Source organism: Podarcis tiliguerta, assembly GCF_965153285.1.
Source record: "Podarcis tiliguerta genome assembly, chromosome: 1".
NCBI classification, from domain to species: Eukaryota; Metazoa; Chordata; class Lepidosauria; order Squamata; family Lacertidae; genus Podarcis; species Podarcis tiliguerta.
In genome coordinates, this window is record NC_139534.1 from 54503501 (window position 1) to 54531497 (window position 27997).

General features: G+C 41.1%; 3 protein-coding genes across 3 annotated transcripts; 2 read left to right on the forward strand and 1 right to left on the reverse strand.

The window, feature by feature from the left end:
- Positions 1–68: 68 nt before the first annotated feature.
- On the reverse strand, positions 69–27994 carry LOC310684024 (uncharacterized protein; the record flags this gene model as incomplete). The annotated part of the gene is made up of 8 exons (XM_083454439.1): positions 69–119; positions 3205–4175; positions 5322–5373; positions 8848–8990; positions 9402–9663; positions 14659–14840; positions 15252–15513; positions 27059–27994. The coding sequence occupies 8 exons, from the start codon at positions 27992–27994 to the stop codon at positions 69–71; spliced, it is 2859 nt and encodes a 952-aa protein (XP_083310565.1).
- LOC310679274 (olfactory receptor 5L1-like) lies at positions 8791–9717 on the forward strand (the record flags this gene model as incomplete). The annotated part of the gene is made up of 1 exon (XM_083444247.1): positions 8791–9717. The coding sequence occupies one exon, from the start codon at positions 8791–8793 to the stop codon at positions 9715–9717; it is 927 nt and encodes a 308-aa protein (XP_083300373.1).
- On the forward strand, positions 14641–15567 carry LOC310679277 (olfactory receptor 5L1-like; the record flags this gene model as incomplete). Its single annotated transcript, XM_083444257.1, has 1 exon — positions 14641–15567. The coding sequence occupies one exon, from the start codon at positions 14641–14643 to the stop codon at positions 15565–15567; it is 927 nt and encodes a 308-aa protein (XP_083300383.1).
- Positions 27995–27997: the final 3 nt, after the last annotated feature.

Genomic DNA, 27997 nt, shown 5'->3' on the forward strand with positions numbered 1-27997 from the left:
ACCCAAAATGTCAGAATGTATCACTGTACTTAATAATGAGTATTTCTGTGATTACCAATTCGTACAGGCTACTTGTGTGCCATAGCTTGTAGAGCATGAATTTCTTCTTTATCCTCAATCTGCAAATATAAAAAAATTTATCATAAAACCTAGTGATATTACAAAGAATAGTTATATAATTTAACAAATGTTACTCCCATAGTTCATTAGTGGAATAAATTCCATATAAATTTTAGGGGAAATCTATTTTTTTCTTCATTTGCACTAATATCTAGCTTTGTGAATAATATGCATCTTTTTAAAAATCATTTTCAGATTAGATCATTTAATATGCAACTGTTATCTTTTAAAAATGCTTTGAAGCTGCAATCCTATGCCTTATTACTTTGAAGTAAGCCCCAAATCATTCAGTAGACGTTACTTCAGGGTAAACAGGCATCAGATTGTGGTACGGATTTAAGTCAATGTTTTAAGAATTACACAGCTGTATATTTTAGTGCTGTATACTACTATTCTCACACTGGTCCAGGATGTCCTAAGCAGGCATGAAATTCTGCTAGTCTCACTGAGATAAGATCCAGCAAGTTTGAGGGGAAGGTGCCATGGGAGAGGTCAGGGTCCGCTTCTTTTATGTTTCTGACCTATCAGATACCCCATTCACAAGTAGTATTCATCTTCCCCTAAACACGCACAGAGACATCATTCTCTCATGTACACATCCTTTCATATACATATACATTCACACACAGGCCCCCACAAATACACTCAGCCACCATTTCTATCCCCAGTCATACGCACTGTCCGAGGGCAGTAAGGAGGCAACTCCTCTGAGCTGTTGTGATCATGTACTACCTACCTACCTTAATTAATGTGAAGAAAGTTACTTGACAGTGGAAGTGCCTCACTGCCAGACTTCAGTACCACATCGTTTCTGTGGTTTGGTGATTTTATCGTAATGTAAATAAGTCCTCAAGTAAGTAATTATCACAGCAACTAGAGAGTGTGCGGCTGATCTCACTGAGGCCAGTCGGCCAGTCAGCTGAGGTTGGCAAAAGAGCTATATCTTTCTTCCACTGTGCCTTAAATTCCTTTTGCCTTTAGATCCCTTTTGCATGTATTCATATGGGAACAAACACTGTTATACTAATTGGAAAGATATACTGTTTACTAATTTGAGGGACTTGATCTCAGAGGAGTAAGAAAGACTCAGAGATGCAGAAGTTGTCATTTCCATATTTACTGAACCAGCTAGAAGGCAACTTCTTATCAATAGCCACAACTTTATTGATCAGGTTTACAAGCAACACAGACCATATTTCCAAGGCAGGGATAAATCACTCAACATTATATCAGGATAAGTGTCAGGACCAAGGATGGTATCACTTTCAGGGTTAGTAGACTCCATACAAATAACTGAGCTCAGCAGCTTCCCCACATTAGACGAGAGACAGGATGGAACCCTTCAGTGCCTCCCTGTCAAAGGACACAGTTTAAAGCCACAGCTCCCCAGCACCATTTTGTGGGACCTTTATTCCAGGAAGAACTTTAACTAATGAAACTTTTTTTGTCTTGAGGGGAACAGTCCAGAGTCTTCTCCAAAAATAAAAACAATTCATTTGCTCTCTAAAATTATACATAATATGATTGGAAGCATGGATACTTCTGTTAGATTACCGATACAAATGAAGAACATACTTAAGTACTTTACATAACAAGGCTAGAGCACTTGAATGAAATCTATGGTGAAATCTAACTGAGAGGCAGAAGAAAGAATTCATCCTCAGCTAGTGGACCTATTTACCTAAAAGTACTACCCAAAGCTTCATGTTGATAAATTAGCTTACTGAATGCCGACATAGCGTAATGGCTGAGTGACTGGGTTATAAATCGGGAACTCCTCTTCAGGAATACTTTTCTACCATCATCTCACTAGGTCTGGGGTGAGGAACTGGAGTTGCCTATGTCCCCATGGGCCAAGCTTGACAGGAAGGTGGTGTCCATGTGTCAATCACACAGTGTCAGGACAACTAGGTGACTGTCAGGACTTACAAAGTGCTGTAAGCAAAGCCATGGAAGGTCTGATTTTCAGCTGACTAGTAGACTTATGAAAGCTGTTCTCGCTCGGTCCACAATGTGGGTTAATAATACCAATTTACCTTACTGGGATTTTATATAGATTACAGCAAAGCAACACATAAAAAGTTCATTGAACATGTCCTTCATTTATATAACATGCTCTATATATGCAATTTTCTTTTCTTATACTGGCGTTTGTCCTTAAGGTTAACCTGAGTATGAGACTTAATACTGAAGCTGGGCTCCTTACAACTTTGGTGCTCATCCTGAAAGGCAGAGGTTATCATTAACTACACAATAGCCTAAAGATGGGAAGGAGCAACAGCTCATTAATTGTCTGCTTCACATAGCACTGTGAAGCCTGACTGGTGTGATTTAATCTACTTTAATCTGTCAAGATAAATTGTACAGGACTAAAAGCATTCCAGTGCAATTACTCTGGGAACCTTAATTGTAGAAAAGGCAGTAAAGGTCAAACTCACTTATGTGAAACACACCATCAGAAAAAGCAGCAGACTCCTCTCCCCATCATACCAAAGGCCTTACACAGCTCATATTTGTCCTTTCAGTTTGTGACATCAGCAGCAGACTCAAAAGAAACAGAGCAAAGTTGGGCATGTGGTTATTATGGCACTCAAATGTGGATCCCCCCCCTTCTACTTCCTCTTTGCACAGAGGTGACATCTAACTTTATCAAAAAGTATAAAACACCAATGTGTTGCACATCATGCAAGTGGAATAGATGATTCTGTACAAACAAAAATCGCACAGAGATTCCTGTACCAAGTCAAGAACAGGGCAGGAACGTATTTCTTAAAGAGGGCAGCATTTCCAACATATTATATGATGGCAGATCCTGTGGGCATTCCCCACTTGTGGACCACCTGTGGCCCTATAGATGTTGTTGGACTTCAGCTCCCATCAGCCCTAGCCAACATGGTTCATGGTCAAAGACAATGGGAGCTGGAGTCCAGCAACATTTGGAGGCTCACAGCTTCCCCACCTCTGCCCTGAGACCACCAGACATTTGGTTAGCCACGCTGCCTGGCTCTTGCATCAGAAAAATGTATGACCCCCCCCCATCTTACTGTGCAGTTTTAGTCACCAAGAAAGGAATCTGCCTCTCACTTTTCTGAGGGCATCTTTCACCTCCTTGTTCCTCATGCTGTAGATGAGAGGGTTTGACATGAGGATTGTAACTGAGTATAGAACAGAAACTACCTTGTCCTTATCTAGGGAATAGCTTGAGCTGGGCCGTGAATACATGAAGAGGGAACTCCCACAGTACAAAGCAACAGAGGCCAAATGGGAGGCACAGGTGGAGAAGGCTTTGCGCCTGCCTTCCGTTGTCCGCATCTTCAGGATGGTGGTGAGGACAGACAAGTACGATGCTAGAATGATAACAGTGGTGACTATGATGTTGAAGCCAACAACTGCAAAAAGCAGCATCTCATTGAAATGTGTGTTTGAGCAGGCCAGAGTTAGGAGTGGAGGCCCGTCACAGAAAAAATGGTTGATCCTACGAGAACGGCAGAATGGCAGGCGAAAGATGGAAATGGTGTGTGTGGCTGAGCTAATCACGCCAGCAGCATACGCCCCAGCCACTAGCCCTACGCAAAGCTTATGAGACATCACAACCGCATACAGCAGAGGGTTACAAATGGCAATGTAACGGTCATAGGCCATGGCAGCCAGCAGGTAGCACTCAGTGGTAGCACAAGCTGCAAAGAAGAAGAGCTGAATGGTGCATCCGGAGAAAGAAATGGATTTGATGTCTGCTAAAGAAGTCACCAAGGTCTTGGGGACAATTGTAGTAGAATAGCACACATCCAAGAAGGAAAGATGGCTAAGGAAAAAGTACATGGGTGTGTGGAGCCGGTGGTCCATCCTGATTAACACAATCATGCCGAGATTCCCAGCCACAGTGAAAATATAAATGGCAAAGAAGAGCACAAAGCACAAAACCTGGAGCTCATGCTGATCTGTAAAGCCTAAAAGGATGAAGTCTGTTCCCAAGGAGCCATTTCCCTCAGACATTCCTTCAGTGCTGCTCTCGCATGCCAGTCTTTGTCTGTCTCTGTCACTTGATGGCATTGGAGCTGAAAGAAAAAATATTTTATTTTAGTTGGCTGCTAATGCTGTAATAGTCTACAAGGTCAACTCCTTGGTGTCCAAGCTTGGAATCATCTCCAACTCATCTCCTTCCTTCTCCTATATCCAAGCCACTCTCTTCAATATTTCAAATCCTACCTTTTCTCTACATATCCTGGCAAAACCTTTAGCCATGTCTTTGACACCCCCTAGTTTGAGTATTAAAACATATATTTACTGGTTAATATATACATTAAACTTTTGCCAGAAAAAACACCTCTTCCTCAATTTAGAATGATTCTGATTTGCTTTCTATTCCCATCTCTTTAAATATCTTCACTGCTATTTTATAATAATAATAATAATAATAATAAATTTTATTTATATCCCGCCCTCCCCAGCCGAAGCCGGGCTCAGGGCGGCTAACAACAATTAAATAATCAAACAATCAAATAATCAAACATTCTAAAAACATTCCATTATAAAAATTAATTAAAGTCAAATTAATGGCAACCGTTGAGCAAATTTCTGTGCAGGTTGCCAGAGGAGGGAGTCAGGCTGGGACCTGACCAAAGGCCTGGTGGAACAACTCTGTCTTGCAGGCTCTGCGGAAAGATGTCAGGTCCCGCAGGGCCCTAGTCTCTTGTGACAGAGCGTTCCACCAGATTGGAGCCGCAGCCGAGAAAGCCCTGGCTCTAGTTGAGGCCAGCCTAACCTCTCTGAGGCCTGGGACCTTCAGGATGTTTTTATTTGACGAGCGTAGGTTTCTCTGTGGGGCATACCAGGAGAGGCGGTCCCGTAGGTACGAGGGTCCTAGGCCGTATAGGGCTTTAAAGGTTAAAACCAGCACCTTAAACCTGATCCTGTACTCCACCGGGAGCCAGTGCAGCTGGTATAGCACCGGATGAATGTGATCTCGCAGTGAAGACCCTGTAAGGAGTCTCGCTGCGGCATTCTGCACCCTCTGGAGTTTCTGGGTCAGTCTCAAGGGCAGCCCCACGTAGAGCGAGTTACAATAATCCAGTCTGGAGGTGACCGTCGCATGGATCACAGTGGCTAGGTCAGGGCGAGAGAGGTAAGGAGCCAATGCTCCATGTTTTTAATTGCTACACTTGAGGCTTCTCACCATTCATATCCAAATGCACAAATATCACCATCAACCGATATATCATCATATACATATAAAACTTTTGGAATAAGATATTTCTAAGAAAGGAAACAAGATCAGATTTTTAAATTTTATCTGTACCTTTAAGAGGCATGGAAATGGCTCCCCTGGAAGCTCTCAGCATTGTTTAACTGCATGTATGAAACCACAAGTCACTGGAAATACTTGTTTCTCTCCCCAAGAGTGCCTATACCGTGGCCTCACCCCAAGAGCATAATGATTCTCAATTTGTTTGTGTCTTTTTCAAGTTGTTTCTGCACTTGGACTTTGTTTTTCCGCTGTAGGTTGGAAGATGAAAGCACAAGAGGATTTTTGTCTTAGGGGAAAATCTCCTTGAAACGATCCAGAACTTAACTCATTAGTTCATATGACAGCCCTGCATCTTTGCACACAGGTCCTGGTATTAGGTCATTGGTGTAACATGTGGTACACAAGACTGCTCTGGTGCCACATATTATTCCTACCTATTGTATTTCCTACATGGAAGAATAAGGTATCCTTGATGATGAACTGCCACATAAACAAGTTTAATTAATTAGTTTTATAAGCTTAACTTTTCATCCATTGGCATAAGGAGCTCCTTAAGACTGCAACTTAGGCTGTGTTCAGACTCCCATTTAGTGTGTATTCAACTGCATTTCCAGTGCTGGACATGTTCACATGACATTACCCAAAATACACATGTATCTAGTACTTTCTTTTACAGTGCTACTATTTGATGCATTGTATCTCAAACCAGCTTCACACCAATTGGAGTCCTTAAACTGTCCTAATTTGTTTGCTAAAGTGCTCTGTGAAGCACTTGCCCTCAATTTAAATGCAGCTGCAGCATGGTTTAATAGAGGAGTGGAGATTTTGCCCTCCCTGCCCGCCTCTTCATAGGGCTGGGGCCAGATAGCCGGGTATAGCACCACTCTGACTTTCTACACAATTACAGCTGTGTGCAGCGGAATGCCTAAATAGAGCTATACAAGCCCAGCTGAAGGCAGCCAAAGTTTAATTCAGTTCTGAGATTTATTCACATGAGCAGCAGATTGCCTATGCTGTACAGTAATACCTCCGCAAACGTCCACTTTGTCTAGCGTCCATTCCAGCAAACGTCCGCAGCAACATCTGTTGGGGGTAGTGAAGGGTTAACCTTCTATGCCTTGGGACTGAGGGGACGGGCTTACAAGGGAAGTAAGCCAGGGTGTGAGGAAAGCAGCTTGGAATGCTGTGTACTGATTGAAAATCAAAAGCAGGTTGTTGCGTCGCTGCAAGCAGAGGGAGAAGATGCAGCTTGAATCAGATGGAAGTTGGAGTTTGTAAATACACTACTTTTGTGCCAATAAAGGGATATTAGGACAGAAGAAACATTTGGGCTCCTTTACTGCTCTTTCGACACACGCCACTGTGTAACTCTGCTAATTGCTTTACGATCTACAGAGGCTCCCAGGGGAAGCATGGCTGGGCGCCGAACAATAAAGCAATAAATCTACCGAACAAAACCGGAAGTACCAGAACGGGTTACTTCCGGGTTTGCTGCTCGTGCATGCACAGAAGCACAAACCGCTCCATGCGTGGGCGCAGACGCACGGCTTTGCCCTGCGTCCTTTTTGGCTAGCGGCCGGGACTCCAGGACAGACCCTGGCGGCAAAACAAGGTATGACTGTACTTCACTTTACAGTCGTACCTTGGATCCCAAATGCTTTGCGAGTTGAATGTTTTGGCTCCCGAATGCCGCAAACCCAGAAGTTAGTGTTCCGGTTTGCAAACGTTCTTTGGAACACAAATCTCCAACGGGGCTTCTGCAGCTCCTGACTGGAAGCTGCGCCTTGGTTTCCAAAACGTTTTGGAAGTCGAACGGACTTCTGGAACACATTCTGTTCAACTTCCGAGGGATCACTGTACTGAGAACCCGTGTTCAAAGGATCTCTAGGTTTCATTAGAAAATCGATCGCCCAGCTCTCTGGTCTTGTAAGTCAGGGAGCAAGAGTGGAACCTGGGGCTGGTGGAGCAAGGAATTGTAGCAGTGCTATTTGTTCCTTTAAAGATAACTGTGCATTTTAATAATCAGTGTTTTTTTCTGGGGTGACGCAAGGGTATGCATACTCCTAAACATTTCAGTGTGAGTATGAAAATGAGAGTACCCCTAAACATTTTTTTTAAGAAAAAAAAAGCACAGATAATAATAATACAACTGATACAGTGGGTTTTTCCCCAGTGGGTACTCAAAGGGATGTAGTACTATCATCTCTTTTTGTTGTGGTTAAAAAGTGTGGCACTTTCTGTAACAACTTCATGGTGAGTACCTAGGGGGGGAAAAAGCATTGCAACTAAAGTTTTGTCATAATGTTTCTTTTCTCCAAGATGGGGAATTCTCAAATTGCTCCAGAGATTAAACCCCAAAGGCCATAAAAGTGAATGAAAAACAGCTCCCGCACACTCCAGTAGCATTTGCTTTTGAATTCAAATAAGAGCATCTTCTCTCCTCCTTCATGGCTTCCCATGATAAGGATCAGACAGGTAAGAAGGGCAGGAACAAAGTTAGGATTGGTCCCAGAAAATGTTGGCCACTGCAACTGAAAACAGTTCTCCACAGAACTGGAACCCTCTCTTTCCTTCCAGGATCCTTCAGAGGCAAAGACCTTCCCTTCAGCATTAACTCTCACAATAGCCACATAGCTTTCCATAAACTTTACCCCAGATCTAGACAACTGGAGGGCCTTCTGGGACAGATTCTGTGGTCATTATATCACGAGCTATAGAACCTGGAAGCAGTTTCATGTACCCATTTCTAATTTGATCAGTAAATAGATGTTGTAAAGACTTCAATAGGTCCATCCCTTGATTGTCTAGTAAGATATGTGAAAAATGCACCTTTGCACTAGACAACATTCTAATAGTTTTTAATACTGATATTAAATTGACCTGTTTCATAAAGATTTTTGCACACAGTATTTTTTCCAGCTGAGATTTCTTCTAGAATGATATTTTTAATCACATGCTAAAAACATGAGAAACAAAAGCATCCTTTGAAGGAAAAAGTAAATAAAAAATGTAGTGAGTGGACTTTGAATTTAATATGCTTCTTGCATTTTATTTCTTTGTGAATTAAATTCATATGCTATCCTTCCTCACACAGGAACACAGGACAGCAAATAAGAAATGATAAAACAACAAAAACATATCAAGTATAAATACAGAATATTTCATAGTGATGAACCTTTAGATTCATCTGGTTCTCTTTCAAACCAATTACAGGATCATTTAAGCCATCCAGATTTCTCTATCCAGCTCACAAGACTCTACCCAGACCATGCACAGAGGTGTCAACATGAAGCCTTTACTGCGGCACTCTTCATTGACAACGGATGGCAACGGATAATCTTGTTCAAAGCTGATTTTTGAGTCAACAATCTTGTATCCACTACCATTTTCCCCAATTCTTAGCGATAAAGCATGATTTCAAAGGAATGGAGAAAGGAAATTACACTTTGGTATCAGAGTTCATCCTCCTGGGATTCACAGACCATCCAGAGCTGCAGATCCTCCTCTTTGTGGTGTTTCTCACAATCTATGTTGTCACCTTGGTGGGGAATTTTGGCATCATCCTCATAATCCGGCTCGAAGTGCGACTCCACACTCCCATGTACTTCTTCCTCAGTCACCTGTCCTTTATTGACATTTGTTATTCTTCATCCATTACACCCAAATTGCTCATTGACATCATCTCTGAGGCCAAAGGAATTTCTTTCTCTGCTTGTGCAGTACAGATGTACCTCTTTGTTAATTTAGTGGTGGCTGAATCATACCTCTTGGCTGTGATGGCATATGATCGCTACGTGGCCATTTGTAATCCCTTGCTGTACACAGTGGCCATGTCTAGAAAGCTCTGCACCCAACTGGTAGCTGTTTGTTACATGTGTGGCATGGTTTGTGCCCTAGTTCACACTTGTTCTGCTTTTAGGCTAGTTTTCTGTGGGCCAAATGTCATCCATCACTTCTATTGTGACATTTCCCCAGTGTTAGCCATATCCTGCTCTGACAACAGCATCAATAAGATGTTACTTTTCATTTTTGCTACCTTTGTGGAGACTAGCACCATAGTGATCATTCTCATGTCCTACATTTTCATTATTATATCTGTATCCAGGATTCGCACCAATGAAGGGAAATACAAAGCCTTCTCCACTTGTGCCTCTCACTTCACAGCCATCACTATATTCCATGCTACCATTCTCCTCATATATTGCCAGCCAAATGCTAGCCATTCTTTGGAAAGAGACAGAATTGCTTCTGTATTCTACACAATAGTGATCCCCATGCTGAATCCCCTGATTTACAGCCTGAGGAACAAGGAAGTGAAAGGTGCCTTCAAAAGACTGATGCGCCTCAGGTAGCATGTGGATCTAGGGTAGAGGAGCCCTCCCACCTTAGGTCCCCAATGTTGTTGAACAACAGTGGCTAGCATGGCCAAGGGTCATGGATGCTGGGAGTTGTAGTTGAAGAGCATCTAGTGACCCAAGACTAGGAAAGTGCTAAATTCTAGGACTCCTTCTTGTTTGCTGTTCTGGTGACCAGCTGCAGTTGCAACGTGGACAAAGTTATTCCTTATGGTCATATGTTCATAAAAAGTGTTCTTTGCAAGTGTTCTTTGTAATCCATTTCCAGAAGAGGGTCTAAAAGATGCATGCATGCAACCAATATTGAGATCTATACCATATTTTCCAAGAACAGCTGGATATATCTATGTATGTATTCATTTTAGAACATTGCAAAATAAAACTAGAAATATGAATCAAACTTAGAATGGGAACACTATTTATTTGGGAACCATTGTTCCACATTCAAAAATATGGTAGATTTTGATGACCTCCTTTACATTATGAGGCTGAAGAAGGCTTATTTGATTAGGAAGGGAAGTAGCACCAAAACTGCAGAAGGCCATGAAGGCATGTACAATACTTTATGCAACTTTGGCAAAGGTTATATTCTGGGAGTTTGCACACAAAGGCAAAGTACTGTGATGTCAGGAAGACCCCAGGAACCACCCCTGCATGATTATCCCAACTTTTGGGGCTGTGGGAGGCTTGCAGGGCCATCCAGGATCTCGCAGGAGCTTTCCACAGCCTTCTAGAGGCCTTAAGTGTCCTCCTCAGAGCCCAATAAGCAGGTTAAGGTCTTAAAAGTATTTCCAGTGTGAAAAGACTTTGTAAGCCCTCCACCTTGCTTACCAGACCCTGGAAAGATTGTGTGAGATCTCAAATGTCCTCTTCTGACTGTTTCCCTCCTGTTCTCCATCTTTTTTCCTGCCACACATGCAAAGCCACCACTGTAAATGATGCATAAGTTGCAGGTCTAGTGTATTGCCTGAATGTGTCTAGGCTGAAGACTGCTCAGAACTGTACAAAAGCAGATGCCTTTTCTGGGCAGCTTCTTCCGGGGTAGGTGGGGGGTGGGTTGGGTGTCTCTCCAAAATCTCTCATCCCAAAATCACAATTAATATTGGGGGAAATTTTGGAGGGCAGGAAAAAATATCATGAAAGTTGTTCCCATTTCTGTTGTAAAAGGTATCATGGAAACTCTATTCAGTAGGTAACAAGCTGCTCTACAGATTATGACACTTGCTACATGCAATATTTGAAGCCCGTTTTCAAGTGACTTCTACATTGTGATTAATGACCATACAAGAATGGTGTAGGTAGAATGAAAGTGTGGCTCTAGATCTCATGCAGCTTGGCCAAAGAAAATCTGCCTCCAGCAGCTGAAGAAATTGTTAATGGGTTTACCCTGAGTTAGACAAACACAGAATACAACCCAATCATGAGGACTTTTCATGGATATTAATTGATGTTTTTTATTGTCCTATTTACCTTGAATGAGGTTCTAAATAATAGAAAGGCAGAATCATACCCCTAAAGATTCAGTATTCCCTTGACATTGCTTGCATACCTGTGGTTTTAATTGCTGCAGACAAATAAATAAATACACACTCACACATCTATAGAGGAAAATAAGCAGCTATAGCAAGGAATTTAGTTAGACACACACATTTTATTTCCCTCTCAAATGAGCTTGTTAGGGTGATTCTCCCAGGGACAGATCATGCAGCATTTATTTTCCTGACCCATGTGGCCCTTTTGATGTAGATCTAGCCATGATTATCCATGGAATAGTCCCCACTACCACCCAAACACACCAGAGCACATTAGTTTTTGCCATATTAAAATGCTGGTCAAATAAATGCTTTTATTCAAAATCACGGGCATGTCTCTGACAGGGCAGAAGTCCAGCTCGCCGAGGGCTGTTAGCTGTCATTACACAAACTATAAATATTGTTATCATGTTCTCTCTCTCTGCATATGGATTGTGTAATTTCCCTATACATGCAACAAGCAGTTTTTAATAAGGCATACTGGGTATTAGCTAAAAGCCCAATTACGGCTTTATTTTGAAGTGGGCAATCAAGAAAGTTACAAGAATAAAGCAACAAAAGAAAAGAGAGTGAGTCACCACGTCACCTCAACCTCTTGGCTTACCAGCCCTGCCTTAGCTCCATGTAGGAAATCAATACCAAGGCCGACACCAGGGGGTTGGCTCCACACACACCCTGCTCACTTTCCTACCGTGAGCTTGCTGTTGCAGTGTGTGTTCATGCTAAAAGTTTATGCATTTGTTACCCACCCTTAGAAAACATTTCATCCTCTCAAATACACATCAAGGCTTGCCTGACACCTTCACTAGATATCTTTAGGTGCCAGGTGAAAATGTTCCTCTGTAACCCAGAGTTTGGCCTTTTAAATGTGTGTGGGGTGTTTGGGGTTTTTTTTATGGGGGTTATGCCTGTTGCCTTTGTTTATGGAGTTTTCTTAGCAGGGATACTGGAGTGGTTGCTGGTTCCTCCTCTAGGTGGATCATGTTTGGTCAAAACTCTCCACTATGACCTGTTTCAGCTATGGATGTATCAGAACATGAGAGCTTGAGTAGTGGGGGGATCTCACAGAAGAAATGGTTGATTTCATTAGACTGGCAAAAACACAAAGTACCTACCAAAGTGGTATGAATGATTGAGTTCAAGAAGCCAGCCATCTTGACACATTGGGTGTGTGACATGATCGATGTGTACAACAAAGGGTTGCAGATGGCCACATAAGCCATCAGCCCAAAAAGCATGGTCTCTGTACCTACCAGAGCAACAAAGAAATACAGTTGGATTATGCAACCCAGGAAAGAAATGTTTCTCTTCTCTGATAGTAAAGTTCTTAAGGCTTTGGGGGTGATGTTGGAGGAATAGCAAAAATCTAAGAAAGTCAGATTACTGAGGAAAAAGTACATGGGAGTGTGCAGCTGAGAGTCCATTCTGATCAGCAAAATCATCCCTAGGTTGCCCACCACAGTGATAACATAGATCAGCAGCAACAATGTGAAGATGGGAATCTTCAGTTCTGGTACATCTGCAAATCCCACAAAAATAAATTCAGACACAACACTAACACTAGTATTTTCCGTAGACATTTTTGTAGCTGATTTATTCCTGCTATAGTTGTGGTGAATGAACATGGATCTTTGTGTACCCTCAGATGGCGAAGGAAGTGAAGTCTGCAGAGTAGTGTGCTGCCTATTTTGACATCTTGCTCTGTGAAGAGGTCATTTCACTTCTCAATTCTTCCTGATTGGAAGCTGTGCCTTGGTTTCCAAAACATTTTGGAAGTCGAACGGACTTCTGGAATATATTCTGTTCAACTTCCGAGGTATCACTGTACTGAGAACCCATGTTCAAAGGATCCCTAGGTTTCATTAGAAAATCGATCACACAGCACTCTGGTCTTGTAAGTCAGGGAGCAAGAGTGGAACCTGGGGCTGGTGGAGCAAGGAATGGTAGCAGTGTTATTTGTTCCTTTAAAGATAACTGTGCATTATAATAATCAGTGCTTTTTTCTGGGGTGACGCAAGGGTATGCATACTCCTAAACATTTCAGTGTGAGCATGAAAATGAGAGTACCCCTAAACATATATTTTTTAAAGAAAAAAAAAGCACAGATAATAATAATACAACTGATATAGTGGGTTTTTCCCCAGTGGGTACTCAAAGGGATGCAGTACTATCATCTCTTTTTGTTGTGGTTAAAAAGTGTGGCACTTGCTGTAACAACTTCATGGTGAGTACCTAGGGGGGGGGGAAAGCATTGCAACTAAAGTTTTGTCATAATGTTTCTTTTCTCCAAGATGGGGAATTCTCAAATTGCTCCAGGGATTAAACCCCAAAGGCCATAAAAATGAATGAAAAACAGCTCCCGCACACTCCAGTAGCATTTGCTTTTGAATTCAAGGAAGAGCATCTTCTCTCCTCCTTCATGGCTTCCCATGATAAGGATCAGACAGGTAAGAAGGGCAGGAACAAAGTTAGGATTGGTCCCAGAAAATGTTGGCCACTGCAACTGAAAACAGTTCTCCGCAGAACTGGAAGCCTCTCTTTCCTTCCAGGATCCTTCAGAGGCAAAGAACTTCCCTTCAGCATTAACTCTCACAATAGCCACATAGCTTTTCATAAACTTTAGCCCAGATTTAGACAACTGGAGGGCCTTCTGGGACAGATTCTGTGGTCATTATATCACTAGCTATAGAACCTGGAAGCAGTTTCATGTACCCATTTCTAATTTGATCAGTAAATAGATGTTGTAAAGACTTCAACAGGCCCATCCCTTGGTTGTCAGGTAAGATATGTGAAAAATGCGCCTTTGCACTAGACAACATTCTAATAGTTTTTAATACTGATATTAAATTGACCTGTTTCATAAAGATTTTTGCACACAGTATTTTTTCCAGCTGAGATTTCTTCTAGAATGATATTTTTAATCACATGCTAAAAACATGAGAAACAAAAGCATCCTTTGAAGTAAAAATATAAAAAAAATGTAGTGAGTGGACTTTGAATTTAATATGCTTCTTGCATTTTATTTCTTTGTGAATTAAATTTATATGCTATCCTTCCTCACACAGGAACACAGGACAGCATATAAGAAATGATAAAAAAACAAAAACATATCCAGTATAAATACAGAATATTTCATAGTGATGAACCTTTAGATTCATCTGGTTCTCTTTCAAACCAATTACAGGATCATTTAAGCCATCCAGATCTCTCTATCCAGCCAACAAGACTCTGCCCAGGCCATGCACAGAGGTGTCAACATGAAGCCTTTACTGCGGCACTCTTCATTGACAAAATAATATGTCTTGTTCAAAGCTGATTTTTGAGTCAACAATCTTGTATCCACTACCATCTTCCCCAATTCTTAGCGATATAGCATGATCTCAACGGAATGGAGAGAGGAAATTACACTTTGGTATCGGAGTTCATCCTCCTGGGCTTCACAGACCACCCAGAGCTGCAGATTCTCCTCTTTGTGGTGTTTCTCACAATCTATGTTGTCACCTTGGTGGGGAATTTTGGCATCATCCTCATAATCCGGCTCGAAGTGCGACTCCACACTCCCATGTACTTCTTCCTCAGTCACCTGTCCTTTATTGACATTTGTTATTCTTCATCCATTACACCCAAATTGCTCGTTGACATCATCTCTGAGGCCAAAGGAATTTCTTTCTCTGCTTGTGCAGTACAGATGTACCTCTTTGTTAATTTAGTGGTGGCTGAATCTTACCTCTTGGCTGTGATGGCATATGATCGCTACGTGGCCATTTGTAATCCCTTGCTGTACACAGTGGCCATGTCTAGAAAGCTCTGCACCCAACTGGTAGCTGTTTGTTACATGTGTGGCATGGTTTGTGCCCTAGTTCACACTTGTTCTGCTTTTCGGCTAGTTTTCTGTGGGCCAAATGTCATCCATCACTTCTATTGTGACATTTCCCCAGTGTTAGCCATAGCCTGCTCTGACAACAGCATCAATAAGTTGCTACTTTTCATTTTTGCTACCTTTGAGGAGACTAGCAGCATAGTGATCATTCTCATGTCCTACATTTTCATTATTATATCTGTATCCAGGATTCGCACCAATGAAGGGAAATACAAAGCCTTCTCCACTTGTGCCTCTCACTTCACAGCCATCATTATATTCCATGGTACCATTCTCCTCATATATTGCCAGCCAAATGCTAGCCATTCTTTGGAAAGAGACAGAATTGCTTCTGTATTCTACACAATAGTGATCCCCATGCTGAATCCCCTGATTTACAGCCTGAGGAACAAGGAAGTGAAAGGTGCCTTCAAAAGACTGATGCGCCTCAGGTAGCATGTGGATCTAGGGTAGAGGAGCCCTCCCACCTTAGGTCCCCAATGTTGTTGAACAACAGTGGCTAGCATGGCCAAGGGTCATGGATGCTGGGAGTTGTAGTTGAAGAGCATCTAGTGACCCAAGACTAGGAAAGTGCTAAATTCTAGGACTCCTTCTTGTTTGCTGTTCTGGTGACCAGCTGCAGTTGCAACGTGGACAAAGTTATTCCTTATGGTCATATGTTCATAAAAAGTGTTCTTTGCAAGAAATGGGGCAATCCATTTCTGGAAGAGGGACTAAAAGATGCATGCATGCAACAAATATTGAGATCTATACCATATTTCCAAGGACAGCTGGATATATCTATGTATGTATTTATGCATTTTAGAACATTGCAAAATAAAACTAGAAATATGAATCAAACTTAGAATGGGAACAGTATTTATTTAGGAACCACTGTTCCACATTTAAAAATATGGTAAGTTTTGCTGACCACCTTTGTATTATGAGGCTGAAGAAGGCTTATTTGATTAGGAAGGGGAGTAGCACCAAAACTGCAGAAGGCCATGAAGGAATGCACAATACTTTATGCAAGTTTGGCAAAGGTTACATTCTGGGAGTTGGCACACAAAGGCAAAGTACTTTGTGGAAGACCCCAGGAACCACCCCTGCATGATTATCCCAACTTCTGGGGCTGTGGGAGGCTTGCAGGGCCATCCAAGATCTCACAGGAGCTTTCCACAGCTTTCCAGAGGCCTTGAGTGTCCTCCTCAGAGCCCAGTAAGCAGGTTAAAAGTCTTTCCAGTGTGAAAAGACTTTGTAAGCCCTCCACCTTGCTTACCGGACCCTGGAAAGATTGTGTGAGATCTCAAATGTCCTGTTCTGACTGTTTGCGTGTCAAGGTCCCTAGGGCCACCCCAATAACTCACACATCACACAGAATTTTTGTTTAAGATTTTTGACATAATTTTGGCCACAACTTTATTAAAATACAAATTTGTGAGTGGTTGCTTAGGCATTGGTTGCGACTATCTGCCCCCACCATGGGGGACAGACTGACATTCCCCACGATGCGAAAGTCAGAATAGGGGAATACACTTGGGGGTAACCATGGAGCAGGGAACCTGCCCTCACCCCAAATGCAACCAGGAGCTCATTGCTATGGCCCGAGGCCCCTTGACACAGTGGACAAGCAATAGTTAGCCCCCAATTCCTTTAACGGAATCCCTTGCAGCAGCAGCAGCATTAGAGGGGCAGGCACTCAACCTACCAAAGGCAGGCACTCAACCACTGCCCCTCAACCAACCAAACCATAAACCAATGCCTAACCGCAACCCTACAAGTTGTGACGATTTGCTTCGCAGTAGGCAGAAACCAAATGGCCCCAGCCAATCAGGCAGATGGACAAAATTCCTACCGGGCCCCTGCCCCAAGAGCAGACAACCCCATGACAGGCATAGCAAGGTCAAAGCGAACAACCCTAATTCTAGGGAGGGTGGGACGGGCAATCCAATGCACGGTCAAAAAGAGGAAGCCCTAGCCTCGTACAAGGAGTTTTAGCATTTCTGGCTGTCAATCAACAAATGGCAACATTAACTTCTTCCCAACAACAAGGGAAGCCCCAATCGCATCAGTGGCCAATGATCAATTAGCCCACCCCCAACTTTGGAGTGTCCTGGTGGGCCCCACCGCAACACGTGCTCTCCATGAAGGAGAACACACTTTCCCTCCTGTTCTCCATTTATTTTCCTGCCACACGTGCAAAGCCACCAGTGTAAATGATGCATAAGTTGCAGGTCTATTGCATTGCCTGAATGTGTCTGGGCTGAAGACTGCTCAGAACTGTACAAGCACAGATGCCTTTTCTGGGCAGTTTCTTCCAGGGTAGGGGGGGTTGGGGGTGGGCGTCTCTTCAAAATCTCTTATCTCAAAATCACAATTAATATTGGGGAAAATTTTGGTGGGCAGAAAAAAATATCATGAAATTTGTTTCCATTTCTGTTGTAAAAGGTATCATGGAAACTCTATTCAGTAGGTAACATTTCTCAGTGCAAGTTGCTCTACAGATTATGACACTTGCTACATGCAATATTTGAAGCCCGTTTTCAAGTGACTTCTACATTGTGATCAATGACCATAAAAGAATGGTGTAGGTAGAATGAAAGTGTGGCTCTAGATCTCATGCAGCTTGGCCAAAGAAAATCTGCCTCCAGCAGCTGAAGAAATTGTTAATGGGTTTACCCTGAGTTAGACAAACACAGACTACAACCCAATCATGAGGACTTTTCATGGATATTAATTGATGTTTTTTATTGTTCTATTTTCCTTGAATAAGGTTCTAAATAATAGAAAGGCAGAATCATACCCCTAAAGATTCAGTATTCCCTTGTCATTGCTTGCATACCTGTGGTTTTAATTGCTGCAGACAAATAAATAAATACACACACACACATCTATAGAGGAAAATAAGCAGCTATAGCAAGGAATTTAGTTAGACACACACATTTTATTTCCCTCTCAAATGAGCTTGTTAGGCTGATTCTCCCAGGGACAGATTATGCAGCATTTATTTTCCTGACCCATGTGGCCCTTTTGATGTAGATCTAGCCATGATTATCCATGGAATAGTCCCCACTACCACCCAAACACACCAGAGCACATTAGTTTTTGCCATATTAAAATGCTGGTCAAATAAATGCTTTTATTCAAAATCACGGGCATGTCTCTGACAGGGCAGAAGTCCAGCTCGCCGAGCTCTGTTAGCTGTCATTACACAAACTATAAATAGTGTTATCATGTTCTCTCTCTCTACATATGGATTGCGTAATTTCCCTATATATGCAACAAGCAGTTTTTAATAAGGCATACTGGGTATTAGCTAAAAGCCCAATTACGGCTTTATTTTGAAGTGGGCAATCAAGTAAGTTACAAGAATAAAGCAACAAAAGAAAAGAATAGAGAGTGAGTCACCACATCACCTCAACCTCTTGGCTTACCAGCCCTGCCTTAGTGTAGCACCCTGTTGTGGTTAACGCTTAGCTGGAATGAAATATTCAATGCAGCAATAGAGAAATTAAAATAATAATTTATTTGTCAGACAAAACATGATAGGCACAGTGGTATATGATTACCAAAGCTCTGCACACTCCAGCCCTGGTGGCCAGCACTTATATTTCCTCAGCCCAGCCCCCTTACTCCTCCTTTGGCTGCCTCTGTCCAATCAGCCTGGTTGAAATTCCTATTGGCTGTCTGCTAGAACCAATCATAAAAGATACACCCATTTCCTATTACCTTTTATGGGAGACAAAGAGCTATATTTCCTTCTATCCATAAATGGTAGACAAGTAGTCATATATCTTACATTTGCCTCAACAAGGCACCTTAATTACCAGATCACCTCTTGCCCTTTTTGCCCTATTGCTCTATTGTCCCTTCACTCCAAAACAGAAGGCTAAAACAGATGGCTCATGGTAACAGAGATTTTGGGTTCACCTTCTCACACACCATCAATGAAATAAGAATCTAACCTAAGAATCTAACATTTCTTACTTTCTAAATCCTTTGCATACTTACATTTAAGCCACTATATTTCATACATTAACATATATAGCTTTTTAGAAGGAAAGGAAAGGCCTTTTCAAAGTAAAAAGAAACTTAGTAAAAACACTTTCTAAAAGCAACTTCAGAGAGCAGCCTCTTCGGTTTTCCCAGCCAGCTGCTGTTCCTATTAGCTCTTGCCCTTTAACCTTAGGAAAATGTGGCTAATGGGAGGCCCATGGTAAACTATTTACCAACTCTTAATTAGTGTTTTGCAGCTTGATTGTATTCTGTAATTTGTATGGTCAGTATGACCTTTGCTCCCAGCCTGTAATTTCCTTTTACAACTTTGAAGTACTGCTATAAATCAGTGAGGGGCCCTGTTCAAGAGGATAAACAACTGCAAAAGTACTCAGCCAGCTGGTTTCTGCCTGGCATGAAACAAGCATTTGCAAATATATATATATATATATATATATATATATATATATATATCTCTCAATTTAAAATACAGATCTTGATCAGATGCCTCATAATACAGATCTTGATCAGATGCCTCATTAGCTCCATGTAGGAAATCAATAGCAAGGCCGACACCAGGGGGTTGGCTCCACACACACCCTGCTCACTTTCCTACCGGGAGCTTGCTGTTGCAGTGTGTGTTCATGCTACAAGTTTATGCATTTGTTACCCACCCTTAGAAAACATTTCATCCTCTCAAACACACATCAAGGCTTGCCTGACACCTTCACTACATATCTTTAGGTGCCAGGTGAAAATGTTCCTCTGTAACCCAGCATTTGGCCTTTTAAATGTGTGTGGGGTGTTTTGGGGTTTTTTATGGGGGTTATGCCTGTTGCCTTTGTCCATGGAGTTTTCTTGGCAGGGATACTGGAGTGGCTTGCTGGTTCCTCCTCTAGGTGGAACACGTTTGGTCAAAACTCTCCACTATGACCTGTCCATCTTGGGTGGCCCTGCACGGCATAGTTCATAGCTTCTCTGAGTTATTCAAGCCCCTTTGCCACGAACTGAGAGCTGGACCATAAAAAAGGCTGATCGCCGAAGAATTGATGCTTTTGAATTATGGTGCTGGAGGAGACTCTTGAGAGTCCCATGGACTACAAGAAGATAAAACACATCCATTCTTAAGGAAATTAGCCCTGAGTGCTCACTGGAAGGACAGATCGTGAAGCTGAGGTTCCAATACTTTGGCCACCTCATGAGAAGAGAAGACTTCCTGGAAAAGGAGTGAAAGGTGGTATACAATACACAGGGCTGGATTTAGGTTTGATGAGGCCCTAAGCTACTGATGGTAATGGGGCCCTTTATATGTCCAGCTGTCCTTTGTCAACAAGAAATTGTCACTTTTTTGTGTTGAATATATGCTATATGGTAATTTATGGACCTAATAGGTATCTAAAGCCATTTGCACATGTTGCCATGCAACCAGTCCATGCAGAATGTAGGCACCCTATATATAGAAATGATCAAACCAGTGATATTCTAGGGAGAAGGCTAGCAGGCGGGGCCTATTACTTACATCATAGGAGCCTATACAACACCAAACACTGTTGCTGTATGTAGGTTTTATTTTATTTGTTTTTTATCTTGTGTTTTGGAAATGTACATCCAGTTTTTTCCCTTTAATTTTTTTGGGGCCCCCAAGAGAGGCTTCTTTAGCTTCTATGTAAATCCTGCACTGACAATATGGCTGCCATTCGTCCGGGAATCACTCTGAAAAAATGGCGTCTGGGAGGATTTGTGCTCAACAACTCTGTCTAGATTTTCACTTTTGGGAATATGTCAACCCTAGTATACAACCCTAATATACAAATAATAAAAATTAAAAGAAATTAAAGTACTGTATACATCTTTATGCACATTGCTGTGTGTTTTTGCCTCCAGGGTTATTTTCTCCACTATGTGGGGGGAAAGCAGAGACCTACATTGGCTCCCAGTACATTTCCGAGCAAAATTCAAAGTGTTGGTGCTGACCTTTAAAGCCCTAAATGGCCTCGGCCCAGTATACCTGAAGGAGCATCTCCACCCCCATTGTTCTGCCTGGACACTGAGGTCTAGCACCAAGGGCCGTCTGGCGGTTCCCTCCCTGCGAGAAGCAAAGTTACAGGGAACCAGGCAGAGGGCCTTCTTGGTAGTGGCACCAGCCCTTGGAACGCCCTCCCACCAGATGTCAAAGAGAACAACAACTACCAGATTTTTAGAAGACATATCCAGAAATGGATAGACAATCAGGAAAAAAAAAAAAAAAAAGGATCAAGGGAAGCTGCCAAGATCCTTTAACAACTTAGAGGAAAATTTAGATCTAGTAGACATTTGGAGATATAAACACCCAATTGAGAAGCAATTCACCTTCTTCTCAGAGCCACATAAGAGCTGGGGCAGAATTGATCAAATCTGGATCTCAAGAGAACTCACATTAAGAACATCTAAGTGTGAAATCCAACCTAGAACTCTATCCGATCATAACTCAATAGTCTTCGAAATAAAAGGTGTATCTCAACGCGGGTTTAGATGGAGAATGAATGAATACTTACTAGAGAGTGAAGACGTTATTGTAAAGACCAAAGCCACTCTAAAAGACTACTTTAGTCTGAATCTCAATAAAGAAACAAGTATAGATGTAGTCTGGGATGCCAGCAAGGCAGTGCTAAGAGGTTTTTTTTATTCAGCAAAACAGCTATAAGAAGAAAGTAAGAGAACAAAAGAAAGAGGAAATCCTTAGCCAGCTAAGAGAATGTGAGAAAAAAATAGTAACAAACCCGAAAGACGAACTAAATATACAAACAATAAAAATGTTACAAACACAATATTCAATTTTAACAAGTCAAGAAATTGAATGGAAAATTAAGCTGATGAAACAAAAATATTTTGAATCGGCTAATAAAACGGGTAAATTATTAGCTTGGCAACTGCGAAAAAGGCAAAAAACAAAATGTAATAAATAGGATAAGAATAGAGGAACAACTGATAGAAGAGCCAAAAGAAATAAAGGAAAATTTTCTTAAATTTTATGAGAACTTGTAAAAAAAGGAAGACGAAGAGACAACCCGGATAGAAGAATATTTTGAAAACTACAGTGGGAAGACCATAACAGAGGAAGAAAGAACTCAACTAAATAAACCTATAAATGCAGAAGAGATCCAGGATACGATAAGGAAGATGAAATTAGGGAAAGCCCCAGGACCAGACGGACTGCCAGCCAAATACTATAAAATATTAGAAAACCAACTAATGTTATGTGATCTTATGAAGGAGGTAAGATACCAGAAACGTGGAAAGAGGCCCATATTACGATGATCCCTAAACCGGACATGGACAAATTAAATATCAAAAACTATAGGCCTATATCATTATTAAATAACGACTATAAAATTTTTGCAGAAGTGATGACAAACAGACTGAAAAAGTGCTTAGTAAATTTAATACATAAAACAAACAGACTGAAAAAGTGCTTAGTAAATTTAATACATAAAAATCAAGCAGGATTCCTCCCAAACAGGTTTCTCAAAGATAATGTGAGGCATATCATAAACATCATAGAATATCTGGAGTGTAAGAATGAGGTACCTGCGGCGCTGATTTTCATAGACACAGAGAAGGCGTTCGATAATGTCTCATGGTTGTTCTTGTTAAAAAGCATGGAGAAAGCAGGGCTAGAAGGCGAATTTATGGAAGGGATAAAATCGATCTATTCAAACCAATCGGCCAAACTGATTATAAATAATAATTTAACAAATTCATTTAAAATTGAAAAAGGAACAAGACAGGGGTGCCCTCTATCCCCGCTTTTATTCATTATGGGATTGGAAGTAATAACGAATAAGATTAGAGCAACATCAGAGATTAGAGGGATCAAAATAGGAATGAAAGAATACAAACTAAAAGCATATGCAGATGATATGGTGCTATCTCTGGAAGAACCGCAGAAGAGGGTTAGTAAGGCCTTGGAGTTATTAGAAGAATATGGCAAGCTGTCCGGTTTCAAGTTAAATAAATTAAAGACAAAAATGTTGACTAAAAATTTGGAAAAAGACGAAAGAGAAAAACTGGAGACACAGAACGGAATTAAGGTGGCTAAAAAAATAAAATATTTAGGAATTTGGCTAACAACAAAAAATATAAATCTAATTCAAGATAATTATCTCACAACATGGAAGGAGATCAAAAAAGATCTAGATACGTGGAACAGAGTAAAACTTTCATGGATGGGAAGGATGGTGGCCATAAAAATGAACATACTCCCAAGAATGATATTTTTGTTCCAAAACATCCCTGTGATTAGAGGCTCCTCAATGTTTAAAGATTGGCAAAGAACTCTTTCGAAATTTATATGGATTGGGAAGAGACCGAGAATTAGATTCAAATTACTAACAGATCGGAAAGAAAGAGGGGGCTTCTCGGTTCCTAACCTGAAGTTATATTTTGAGGCCTCCTGTCTCTGTTGGATCAGAGATTGGATAAGATTGGAAGATACGGACCTGCTAGACTTGGAAGGCTTCAACAACAGGTTCGGTTGGCATGCCTATCTGTGGCTAGATAAAGAAAAGGTACATAAAGGTTTTTCAAACCACATTATTAGAGGGCCACTATATGAAGTCTGGGAGAGAAATAAAAAACTTTTGGAATGGAAAACACCCTGGTGGTTATCCCCAATTGATATTCTAACAATCAAAAAAGTAAGCATGGAAGGAGAAAGACTGACATATGAAGACCTACTGATAGGATCAGAGAGTGGATGGAAATTGAGGACATATGAGGAGTTGAAAGACAAGTTAACAGGCTGGCTGCAATTCCATCAAATAAATGCAGTTTGGAAGGAAGATAAAAAAGTAGGGATAAATGAGAAAAAATCTAAATTCCAGATAGAAATAATTGAAGGCAAATCCAAGTTATTATCTAAAATGTATAACATATTATTAGATTGGGATACTAAAGATGAAGAAATTAAGGAGGTCATGACAAAATGGGCAATGGACCTCGGACATAATATAGAATATGAAAAGTGGTCGAATTTATGGATTAGTGGAATGAAATTCACGGCATGTGTTTTACTTAGAGAAAATTTGGAAAAGATGATGTATAGGTGGTACATCACACCGGCAAAACTAGGGAAAATATACAAAACAGGAAACAAGGCTTGCTGGAAGTGTAAAATTAAAGAAGGTAATTTCTACCATATGTGGTGGACCTGTGAAACAATGAAGAAATTTTGGGAACTTATTTATAATGAGTTTAAAAAAATACTTAGATACACCTTCCCTAAAAAGCCAGAAGCCTTCTTACTAGGAATAATTGGGGACGAAATCAAAAAAGAAGATAAGACGTTTTTCCAATATGCTACGGCTGCTGCTAGAATATTAATTGCACAAAATTGGAAGAGCCCAAATATCCCAACGATCAGAGATTGGCAAGCAAAATTATATGAGTATGTTGAGTCAGCAAAAATGACACAAAAAATTAGAAACCAAAAAAATACAAAGTTTGTTAATGATTGGAAAAAATTTATGGTATACATTGAAGGTAACTACAGAGACTTAAAAACTATAGCAGGTTTGATATAAGTCTTACGACGCGCAAACCAGTAACAATTAATAGCTGCAGAAAAAAGAAAGAACTTCTTATTAAGAAACCCGAAAACGGGAGGGTAAGAGGTCAAGGGAGGTGTAGGGAAAAGGTTTAAATATTTAAAAATATAATGTTTTAAGGAAAAGGACAAAAATGGTAATGAATGTCATTCCTGCGTTATGTACGGATATTGTTTATTAATCTGTTGATTTGTTTTTTTTCTTTTTCTTTTTGATCTTTTTTTTTTTCTTAAGAGAAACTCAATAAAAAGAATTTAAAAAAAAGAAAAAAAAGAAAGAGCACGTGTTGCGGTGGGGTCCGCTGAGTCACCCCTCTGTTGCCAGGTAGGGTGATAAAATATCACCCTGGCATTTAATTGGATGGCTATGTTGCTGGGGAAATTTACTTGTTGCAAATTTGGTGGGAGGGACCGAACTGTTTAAATTCCGAGCACGCAGCTTGGTGCTTTCTCTTTCGCTGCGTGAGCCGAATCACCCGCCCACCTGCCCTGAGTTTGGAGGGTTTGCTTGACCTTGCTATGCCTGTCATGGGGTCATCTGCCATTGGGGCAGGGGCCTGGTAGGAATTTTGTCCATCTGGCTGATTGTCTGAGCCATTTGGTTTTTGCCTACTGCGTAGCAAATCGTCACAACTTGTAAGGTTGGCGGTTAGGCATTGGTTATCAATTGGTTGGAGGAGGGGTAAGGATTGGCTGTGCCTGCCCCTCCAATGCTGCTGCGGAAGGGAATTCCATTAAAGGAATCCAGGGGCTTGCCACGATTTTGTCCAAATCCCTGGAGAGGGGCTAGGGCCGGCAAGCCCTGGGAAGCATGCGGGTGAGTGCTGAGGGCCTGTGACTCAGCTCCAGTGCTCCCCAATATTGTTTTCCTTTACTGGCATTGATGGAGTTCGGATGTCAGTTCTGTCCCCAGGTGGGGAGGGCGGGGGGACCAATAGTCTTAACCAATGCCTAAGCAACCACTCACAGATATGTATTTTAATAAAGTTGTGGCCAAAGTTATGCCAGAAACCTTAAACAAAAATTTATGTGTGAGTTGTGAGTTATTTGAGGGGTGGCTTGGGGACCTCGACACGCAACTGAAGGCAGCCCTGTTTAGGGAAGCTTTTAATGTTTAATAGACTATTGTATTTTAAAATTCTGTTGGAAGCCCCCAGAGTGGCTGGGGAAACCCAGCCAGATGGACGGGGTATAAATAAGAAATTATTATTATTATTATTATTATTATTATTATTATTATTATTATTTGCATGGTAGCTCCACTCCTACAGTCATATCCTCTGCTGGCCCCACCCTCTGCTGTCCACATGTTGGGGGCATGTCTGTAGAGGGGAAGCCTGCTGAAAGCACATAGGCTATACCTTTGAACTAGTATGAATTTGCCGGATCCTCTTTTATGTAACTAACCCCCTTTGAAAACTGTCCTTGTTGGTGGCCACCAGTACATTTGTGTTAGTGAATTCCATGAAGTGTGTGAGGAAGTACATTTTTTTCTTTCCCGAGATGTAGCTTTATTAGCTGACCACGAGTTCCACTGTTATGGACTATGGTCATGTCCCCTCCTTAATCACTTTTTTTTTTTACTCCAAAGGGTTTCGTGCGTGTGTGTTGTGTTGCCTTTCGCATCCTTCCATTGCGAAAAAATAATACGGTTTCATAATATTTTTGAACAGCAACTATAATTTGTTGTATTTAATGACTCTATTTATTTATTCACAGTTTATTCTTTAAAATGAGCATCACAGAAAAAACTACATTTGAAAAGGGAGTTTTGTATGTCAACAAAACACACATATTCTCCAGGGCTAAATGAAACATTGAGCGAAGTGAAAGACAAAAGATGAGAAGTTCATAGAGTTGGTCTTTATTAACAAATTATTGGAATGACAGATTTGAAGCCAATGTGCAACCATTTTTTTTCTTTGTTTTGAATAACTGTATTCTCATGAGTGTATGTTTGTCCTTCATATCTGTGTCTTTGTCTGGGTTAGTCTGGTAACAATGCAATCTCCATGTCCACTCTAATAATGAAGAACCTTCTAAATATGTACTGCTACTATTGCTATGTTCTTATATTTTTCTTTACTGTATATTTTGTATTTACAAATATTCATTTTTCCCCCATTTCATCACATTCTGAAAGCTTGTATGATTCTCTTTTTTTTGAAATAATGAAATATGGATGATCTCCAGCTGTCAAACTCAGAGAATAGAGCTATTGAAGTCATGGGATGTACATTATTTAAATCTCTTAAATTCATTGGGCTTGTTCAGAGTGAGATTATTTTTTACTCACAATTTTTCTTTCATTTTTAAAATATTCTCCCCTCCCTATTCTTTGGGTTTTACCTAGCAGAAGATGATTGCTAAAGTAATCCTCAGGCTACCCATTCCTTTCATGAAAGCTTCTTTCACATCCTTGTTCCTGAGACTATAGATCAGGGGATTCACCAAAGGGACCAACACTGTGTAGACCGCAGCAATTATTTTATCCTGTTCCATAGAATAGCTGGATCTGGGTCTCAAGTACATAAAGAGGAGGGTCCCATAGAACAGACTGACAGTGGTCAGATGAGAAGTACAGGTGGAGAAAGCTTTACGCTTGCTGTCATTGGAGCGTATTCTGAGGATGGTAGAGAAGATGCAGGCATAAGAGATGAGAACTACCAATGTGGTGGTAACCTCATTAAATCCAGCAATAGCAAAAACAAGGATTTGGTTGAGACTGGTATCAGAGCAAGCCAACTGAATCAATGGTGGCCAATCACAGAAGAAATGGTTGATTACATTAGAGTCACCAAAGGACACTGTTAAGGTAAATCCTGTATTTACTAATGCATTTATAAACCCAGCTACATAAGAAGCAAAGACCAACAAAATACATAGCCTTCGAGACATAATGACGGTATAGAGCAGTGGGTTACAGATGGCCACATAGCGATCGTATGCCATGGCAGCCAAGAGGTAACATTCTGTTGTTGCACCAATAATATAAAAAAACAACTGGGTGAAACAGCCAGAGTAGGAGATGGTTTTTCTATGAGATAAAAGACTCACTAGCATCTTGGGTGTTACGACAGAGGAATAGCACAGGTCCAGGAAGGATAAGTTGCTAAGGAAGAAATACATTGGCGTCTGAAGCTGAGAGCAAGTCCTCACGATTACAATGATCCCAATATTTCCCATCACAGTGATAATGTAGATCAGCAAGAAGACAATGAAGAGGGTGATCTGCAGCTTGGATTGATTTGTGAATCCCGCAAGAATGAACTCATCCACCATAGTGCAATTATCCCCATCCATGTG